At 49.4% G+C, this 9418-nt stretch overlaps 1 protein-coding gene across 1 annotated transcript in view; it reads right to left on the bottom strand.

Moving 5' to 3' along the window:
- Window positions 1–9118, bottom strand: part of LOC146785104 (G protein-coupled receptor kinase 5-like) — a 506690-nt gene extending 497572 nt beyond the window's left edge. Inside the window, exon 1 of the mRNA XM_085633729.1 lies at window positions 8140–9118. Coding sequence (XP_085489855.1) covers window positions 8140–8191 — 52 coding nt within the window. The 5' untranslated portion in view covers window positions 8192–9118. The remainder of the gene's footprint in view (window positions 1–8139) is intronic.
- Window positions 9119–9418: the final 300 nt, after the last annotated feature.

The following is a 9418-nucleotide window of genomic DNA, read 5'->3' on the forward strand; positions in this document are numbered from 1 at the left end:
AATGACAAAGCAAATGGTGAAGTAACATCACTGAAAAGCAAAACAAACTGGCTATGCCAATCCATGTTGCTATTATGCTAGGTCATATATTGGTTGCAATAGTATTTTCTGTTGTTTACAAACTCTATTGCTGGTTTTCAATTATTCACCACCATTTTGTTTCAATTAGTAAGCGAGCAGTTTTCCGATTTTTATTTATCATTAGAAGAAATAAAAGGCGACTTTACTGCATACTCCTCAGGCTGCGTGTTGCTGGCAGAAGGAACGTGTGCGGCCATCTTTTATGTTTCCTAGAAAGGTTTTTAAGAAAACTTTCACTATCAACTCCACCCACACAACCTGATAACAGCCGACATTCCCGTCTAACCGCGCCCTCAAATATTCCTCATAAAAGCAAATTAGTACAGAAACGCATACTTTAAACTAAATCGCAGCAGGTGCAACGAGGCGCACCGAAAGTACTGTCTGGAGCGACCTATCACTATAAAAAAGTACTGAACAAAATAGGAAATAGGGAAGGTACGTGTCTTACAAATATGCTCTTCTACGTGGCATGGTTTGAGACAAACCAACTCTCCCCAATTTCCTGTCTCTACCTTCTGTTTCGAGTCCGGCCACAATGCGTGTCGCTCCTCCCTCCACCAAAGGCATTACCTAGAAATGAAGGAATGCTCTGTGTTGACACTCTTTGTTTGGTAAACCACAAGGAGGTGGACACTGATTTACCTGAAGTCCGCCTGTTCTCCCTTGACATGTAAACGCGCCTTGTTCACCCGCTCAATGCAGGCAAAACCACCGCTGAACATTTCACTAGCAAATGCTGTGGCCACCCCCTCCCCTCGTTGGGGACCCTGGGGTCTCTAGTGGGGGGCAGATGAGGTCCGTGTCCCAGCTCTATTTGTTCTGGCCAGCTTTTGTGCTCCGCCTCCACAGGTGTTTGCTGTTTCTCCGTGCCAGAAGTGATACATGGAGAAAAACAAACACTGCACATTGCAACGCACATTATTAATAGGTCTAGCTACCTTTCACTGCTCAGCAGCAATACAATGAGGCGCTTCATGTGCCAAAATATACGTGTGTATGCATCTATAGCTTGATAGATATAGATACACACACATATACAGTCACATTTAAACATGTTAAACTAGCACATATTTAAATGTATACAAACACAACTGTCCACAATCGCCCTTCGTATGTGACTCCACCAGATTCATCTGCGGCCCAATGGCCCCCCCACACCTAACTAGCATTGGCAAAGCCAGTTGGTCTCGCTAATACGAGAGCTATTGGCTTTGTCAAAGTCTTTTAGACATGTTGTATGGGAGCATGGCTGAAAGTCGGGAGGAAAAGGCACTTTGACCAGTTGCGGCTGCTCCGCTAAGGCGGCGGAGTGTTACCCCACTGCTTTTTAGCAGGGAAATAATAATAATAAAAATAATAAAGCCATTTCTAAAGCGCCTGGCTGCACTAAAAATAGTGTGTCCCCGCGCTGGAATGTTGCCATGTCACAAGAGGCATCGAGATAGAGAGAGCGAAGTAAGGTCAGGGAGAGAAGGAAATTAGTTGGGTGGGAACAAGTGAGTTTTAAGTTTGGCACGGAATCTGGTTTCTGAGGGTTCCATACGGAGGTCAAGCGGTAGTTCATTCCAGTGCCTTGGGGCCAGGTACCTGAAAGAACATCCTCCCATTCTGGCTCTGCGAGTGCGGAAGAGTTTAAACAGCATCGCTCCGGATGATCTCAAGTTCCGGGTGGGGCGGTAAATAGTGAGAAGCTTTTGCAAGTATCTAGGACCTTTGTCATGGGCGATGCGGTGCGTGAGGCATAGGGCTTTGAATTGGATGCGTTCCTTGATCGGAAGCCAGTGGAGCTTAATTAGAGCATTCTTCCCAGATGCTCTACGGGGCAGGTTAAATACCAGGCGAGCAGCAGCGTTTTGTACGCACTGAAGACGATGTAAGCCTGTTTTACTTAAACCTAAGAGCAGAATGTTGCCGTAGTCAAGATGGGGTGTGACTAAGGCATGGACGAGTGTTTTACTGGCGTTGATGGGGAGCAGGTCAAGGACTTTACGGAGAGTTTTTAGTGTACTGAAGCACCTACCCGTAACTTTGCTAACCTGAGACCTGAAAGAGAGATCGGAATCGATCATTACTCCTAGGTTTCTGACAGATTCGGCGGGAGTGGGAAAGTTTCCTAGTTCCGCAGGCCACCACATGTGCGTCCAGGCATTTGGGGATTCTCCAACGACTAAAAGTTCAGTTTTATCGCCATTAAGGCGCAGGCAGTTGTTATTCATCCATGTTGCCACAGATGACAGGCATTTGGAGAAATTAGTGGCATCTTCCGTGTGGTCAAGCGTAAGCTTGATCATCAGTTGGGTATCGTCAGCATAGGTGACAATATCCACTCCGAAAGCTTCAACAATAATAAAGGAAAAATAAAATGATAATGTTATAATCATTATATTTGTCCCTGGTGCGACAGCTTGGCAGGGCGGGTTGCTCAGATGACAGAGGACCAGGAGGAGGAGTGGTTTCCCCACTCCAAGTGCGTATGAATTGGCCAGCCGCCCCGGGCCGGCTAAACATTTATACACACTTTAAATATTCTCCACCCAGGCAGCAGTACAGCCTGGGTGGCGAACATCCCAGACTCCCATTCCCTGGCTGAGCGCTGAACCACGGCACTCAGACCAATCACAATGTTGCATTGTGATTGGTCAGGGGAGCATGGGCGCCTCCTGTTCCCGACGCAGGGAGAGACGGAGGAGAGATGCGGCAATATGGTACGTGTTTCCCCCCCCCAATTTTAGATCTACGCCGCCTCACCACTACTGAGCCGTGCTGGCCGCCACTGACTGACGCAGCCAGCACTGGCCACGTTCTAGTGCTTTTTTTGTCTGTCATGTGGGGCGGGATAAGTGACAACACAGGGGGCGGGGACAAAACCAAACAGGGCGAAAGAATGGGTGAAACAACTAGAGAGTGTGTGGTTTATGGCCAGAGCTGCCAAATTTGGACATGAGGCTTGGGCTCAAAATCTTGTGATTCTGGGCAAATGAATGAATATCCTGTGCCTACAAAATAAATGTGACCTTGTGTAATGCAAATGGTGTTCCTGTAAAGCGCCCCAATACTTGGTTCGCGATATACCAAAGTGCATGAACAAAACTAATGAAGGAGGAATACGGAGAGGGAGGAAGAGAGAGAGCAAAATGGGTGCAGGTGGGGATTTCACAGAAGCACAAAGCAGCGCTTTGAGGGAAGTCGGCTAAAAATCCTGTGATTCTAAGCAAATCACTCAATCTCCCTATGCCTACAAAATAAATGGGACTATGTATAACGAAACTGGTGTTCATGCAAAGAGGTCCAATCCCTAGTTTGCACTTTGCACTATACCAAAGTGCATAAAAATGGGAAGGAGAAAAAGGACTAATGCGTAGAGAGAGGGGGCGAGAGGGCAACAGGGGGAGAAAAAAAGGAGGAGGAAAACGGAGAAGAAGGGTACGAGAGTAATCAATTATGGGCGTGGGTGGGGGTTTCACAGAAGCACACAGAAGCACTGGGAGGGAAAGGAAGTAACATGGACGGGGATATGGGGGATGGCCTGAAAGCACAAGCATCTCATATGGAGTGCTTGAAAACAAAAATAAAACTAGTTTAAAAAAACGGGAGCAGTGGAAGGACATAAGTATTTGGTCAATGCTCCAGAGGAGGGCCAAATACAAAAAGAAGGCATTATGCATGGCTGCCTTGATTAACAGTAACAAGGCAAATGAGGGGGGACACTTAAGCTAACAACTGGCAAGCTACTGGCAGACTCTAAGCCCAAAATATGTCAACAAAATCCTTCGTACAGACAGTGCATTCGCTGTCTATGCAAGACCTAAAAATCACTCCTAGAGACATCACAGTCGGTGCCTCCTGGCATATACCATGAAAGAGAGAGTTGACCAGGGCGGCAAAAGTCTTTAACTCCAATATGGAAGCCTGCTTCGGATTAAAATTGTAGGCACTTGGAACTGGTTGGAAATCCCATACCAGGTAACAATTGATATTGCAGCGTGCAATAATCACTAGGTGCAGGATTCCTTCCCAATTATGTTCTTTTACCCTCATGTTGTGAGATAATTGTTGGAACTGATATTTACACACCATTTTCTGCAGTTTCCTTTTCCATATTCCAGGCACTTTTAACCATTCATATTTCACCAGGTTTTTCTAGGTAACAATACAGATGGGATGCTTTAACAAAACATGTGTAATTCTGATTTGGATAGACACTGAAACAAAATCAGCATTATTATGGGACTCGCAGTTAGTCTCTTAATTGGCAGAAATCCTTGTTACGGCTGCTTGCGTCATGTAACAATCTGGATTCCGAAGACGAAACTGATGCATGTGGAATGCAAACCAGTGAAGGGAAGCAAATAGTCTAATAATGTTGGAAGGGGGTATACTACACGCTTCTCTGATCCACTTGCTGTACGGCTGCCAACCTGGGACAGACGTGTTTGCCAACATCTACACAGAGCACTCATTCGGTGCAGATGCCAGTCGCTGGATCTGAGCCACATAGCTCTGGCATGTTAAATTATTGAAAAATATAGTTAATCCAGCCATGGCTCGTGCTATTATAGCCTACTTGTCAGGATGCCAGTGTCACAGCATAAAGAGGGTGGTTTTGCCACAAATGCCCATCCCTCCAATTTTCTAGTTTCCTTCAACCTGTGTTCAATAAGAATCTGACTGTATGTCCCCATATCAAGTGACAAAGTATCATACTGAGGATATATCATTTCAGAATGTAGATGTGGAGTCGAGAATAGTAAATGTACACCTACCTAGATATTATAATGGTAGTCAATATTCAGAACACAATATTCCTGCAGGAAGATCTTCAAAACTCAATATAACAGCACCACATACAAAAATAAAGAGGCGGGGGTGACCAGCCTCTCACACCCGCCTTACTCTTGAGAATTCATAGTCCTATCTTTTTAATGACAGCTCCGGGCAGATATACCTGCATTTTTGCAATGCAGGTATATGCACTCCGCTAAAAAAAAAAAAGACTGTCCTTCCCTCTCAACAGTGTAGCATTATTGGTGACAAGTTCTGGTACACTTATAATAAACAAGTAGGGCAACTGTGATGAGATACTACCCATTACAAGCACAGCAGCTCTGAAAAGATGAGCTGGCACAGTCCTAACAAAAGGAAAGAATTACTGGAGAGAAATCGAGGATATAGGAAATTCGCCTTTATCCGGGACCCTATATTTTTATTAGTTTTAGAACTCTGTGCACTTTAACCCTGCTAACTAGTAGTAAAGTGCTCCCCTTTAAACATGGTTGAATTGGTCTGCTTGACTTACATATAGGTACCTAGGTGTATGACAGAAAATGTGCACACGGACTGTACATTATATGTCACTAGTTCAGCCCCTATTGAACCATTCACTACAGTGACAGTGTAGAACATGGCTTCAGACCTACCACTGAATCCTGACTGAGGCAGTTTAAACACAATTCAACCTGTCAATATAAACCCATTTGACATGTCAAAATCTCCTTTTTACATATTACTAAATCATCTATGTAGACCTTTATGTGTGTAATGCTAAGAAAAAGCAAGCAGATGAGCAGAGCCCCATCTCACTCCCATACACCGGCATACACAGCATGGCCTACTGTGCACACAGGCGCTAGCGACACATCTCCTGACTTCCGGGCTGCACGTGTGCTGTCACTGCTGCACTTCCCTCCCATAGCTCCTCAATGCAAGGCTACACACACAGTTTAAAATATCCATAGCAACTCCCATCAACCTCGCTGCTTTCTGCGTGCACTGCTAGGTCTATTGCTGCAGTAATGCGCTGCTCTTGCATATATAGTACGGCCAGTATTTTCATGTGCACGCCCCACCAGGAAGTACGAGGCTGAGCCTACGTCAGCAGACCAGCACGCATTCTGCAAGATTGTGCATGGGCAGAAGTGGCCCACACTCACACCTCAGCTCACCTATGCATGCCGGGCCTGCCGCTGACGTAAGCCCCAACCAAGTTCAGCTCCGCATGCAGCTTCCGATATCCCCCTCCACTGCTGGTCGGACCTGCTCCTGGAAGTACCGCTGAGGCGGCTGCTGAAGACACGCACGCACATCCGCTCCCGTCATCAGCATGCAGTGCTGGGGGCTCTGCTAAGGGCACGGCCACTCTCTGGCCCTGGGTGTCCAGTCGGCCTGCTACGACGGATGTGCACACGTCTCACAGCTCAGGGTGGCACTGCAGCACGTCTGCAGAAGCACTCCATGAGCGACCCACCCCCGTATTTTGTTGGACGGGTGGTACACATGTGGACATCCCCCTCCGCCCCATCTCATGCTAAGACAGATGTTGAGGGCCGAGCTGCACAGCCCCATCCACACCCCTCCGGGGGCAAATCCCCCACATTAAAACATGCAATGCTCGGAACATTACTGCAGTTATGAACCCCCCACTCCGACATCCAAACATGTAATGCTCGGTATGCTCCTGCACATGTTGTGCTCAGAATGGTCAAGCGGTTTTGCGCCCTAAACCACCCCCACATCCATACATGTTGTGCTGGACCTGCTTCTGCAGATGTATATATAACGTACGGCGCACTGCTGCAGATATGAAGCCCCCACCACAACATGTAATGCTAGGCTAGGTATTGTGCTGCCGCTCTCAACGTGTAATGCACAGTGCTGTTTTCTGCAGATACGCCCAGCGCTCTAACCTGGAAGACTGGGCCTTGAACGGGCGCTATGCACCCTGAACCCACCCCTCAACTGATAAGAGAACATGCAATGCCGGGTCTGATTGCACCCGGGCAGATTCTACGGATGGGCACTGCCCTATGCCTTATTGAGTTTCTTGAGTGTGCAGGCTGCAAATGTGCGCTGACACCTTCCAGCTGTAGCATGTGCTGCCAGGTCTGCTGTCTCAGACGCCCCCGGTCCCCAACCCCCACTAACCCCTGCAAGCATCGCTGAGACTGTTGCAGAGCGGCCACAGATGTGCACTCTCTCCACTGCCTAGGCCAGCTACCGCAGACATTCTCTACGTGCACAGCTGTGCCTGCAGCTACACTACTGCCTAGGCCAGCTACCACACGCACTTCTAACTATGCTCTACAGATATGAACCACCACAGGCATCCTCTAAGTGCACAGCACAGCCTGCGGCCACAGATGTGCAAACACACTACTACCCAGGCCAGCTACCTCACGCACTGATGAACTACCGCAGATATCGCCATCCCACACATCCTCTACGTGCACAGCTGGGCTTGCGGCCATAAATGTGTAGTCTCTACACTGCCCAGTCCAACTACCGCACGCGCTGCTTGCACTGCCCCAGACGAACCACCACAGACATTCTCTACGTGCACAGCTGAGCCTGCAGCTACACTACTGCCTAGGCCAGCTACCGCACGCACTGCTAGGTATGCTCTGCAGATATGAACCACCACAGGCATCCTCTAAATGCACAGCACACAGCCTGCGGCTACAGATCTGCACACACACTACTACTTAGGCCAGCTACCGCACGCACTGCTGTACTACCGCAGATACGCACTACACCACACACCCTCTACGTCTACTGGCTTTGCCTTGCAGATATGAACCGCCACAGACCTACGCTCGCTGCTGGGCCTGCTGTTGCAGATGTGCACATTCGTGAATGTCGAGGCCAGCTACTGCACGCACTGCTGGCTCTACTTCAGCAGATATGCACCACCCCACACCCCTTGTACGTGCACAGCTGGGCCTGCTGCTACAGAAGTGCACCCCACCTCTGGTCTGCCTGGGAGGGATCATCATGCAGATACTACGAAATTGCCCCCCCCCCACCTTTGCTCCTGCATGTTGAGTAGGACCTGGTATTTCTAATACGCCCCCCCCCCCACACACACACACACTCTTTTCTGGTGCGCGGGCTGCTATAGATATGAAATCCCATCCCAGCCCAAGGGGTAAATCCATAAAGCCATCAAAAAGGGGGTGGAGGGTGCGTATTGTTGTCCGGCGGGGCGAAGAGCCCGGTTACTGATACACACATTTATAAACATACCCTCCAACCCACACAGCCAGCCAGCCCACTCCTCACCTTCTCTGGCCTTCAGCAGCACCGTGTTGGCCACAATATTCTCAAGCTCCATCCCGAGGCCAGATTTCTGGAGGTGGGAAGAGGTCGCAAAAAATGTGAGAGAAGGTTTTCAACCACAAACGACCCCTGCCTCGGGACCCTGCCAGCTACTCTCGAGGGACCCTGAGGTCGGGGTTCCAGGCATCCAATATCCAGGGCTGCAACGAAACTGGATACGGAATTCCAAGGATTCGACGAGCAGGACTATGGGAATCCTCTCCCCAGCTCTCCAGGGACCGGTCGAAGGGCCACAGTGAACAAGAATCTAGGCATGCAGCGTCGGGGGTTCCATTGATCCACAACTCCTAAGGGGCACACGACCAAAATTCCATAGACCCTATCCGTATCTCAATTATCCAGCTGTAGGGCTGGAAATATCTTGCAGACTGGATTGTGGGCCTTTTATTACCGGGCTTCCACAGACCCAGCAGCTCGCTTTCACGGGGTTCAATGGAAGGGACTCCAGGGATCCAACAGTCAGAATTCCTCAACAGTCAGAATTCCTTGATCCAGAGATCAACGACCAGGGCATAAACTGAATGAGATTGAGGTATACCACAATGAGAATTCCAAGCTCCTGGAGTCGGTTTTCCAGGCATCCGTGCGGTGTTCCCGCGAGCCAGTGGCCCAGATTTTAGTGGGCGGGAACCCAGGGTACTAGAGCAAAGGCTGTGGGGATCCCGTAGCAAAGAAGGCGGGCACCTCAGGGACCAGCGCGGTGCCTACTCACGCTCCGTGCGTAGCGTCGGCCCTCCCGAGGCTGGGTCTGCAATCCTGACGCTCCGCCGGGATTGCCACTGGTCCCACGCGGGGAGGAAGCTCCGCTCCTTTATTCCCCGGCAGCAGGAAATAACATGGAACGCAGTGTAGCAATCTGACACTGGCTGCCTGTACGGTGTTCCACGGAGGTGGAGCTTTCTACACACTCCGGCTACTCTACGCTGTACAGGGGCGGAGTTTCCGCAGTCTGCGTCAGCAGGCGGGAGGCGGGGCAAGCCCTTGTCTGCCCCGTGGGTCGAGGGTGGCGTGACGTCACATGGGCGGAGACTAAAGTGGTTTGACGTTGGAGGGGCAAGCCTGCGGCACCCGCCCCCTTAGCGTTAGCAAAGGACCTCATGGAGGCACCTAGTGACGTAATTTAAAGCAGTATACTATACAAATAGCTCCTCGAGGGTTAGAAATTTGGATGGCACTTGTACCCTGGCCTGGAAGTTTGCCCTATCTCCGTTTTGGTCACATT

This window comes from Triturus cristatus, chromosome 11, assembly GCF_964204655.1.
Source record: "Triturus cristatus chromosome 11, aTriCri1.1, whole genome shotgun sequence".
In the NCBI taxonomy this organism is placed as follows: Eukaryota; Metazoa; Chordata; class Amphibia; order Caudata; family Salamandridae; genus Triturus; species Triturus cristatus.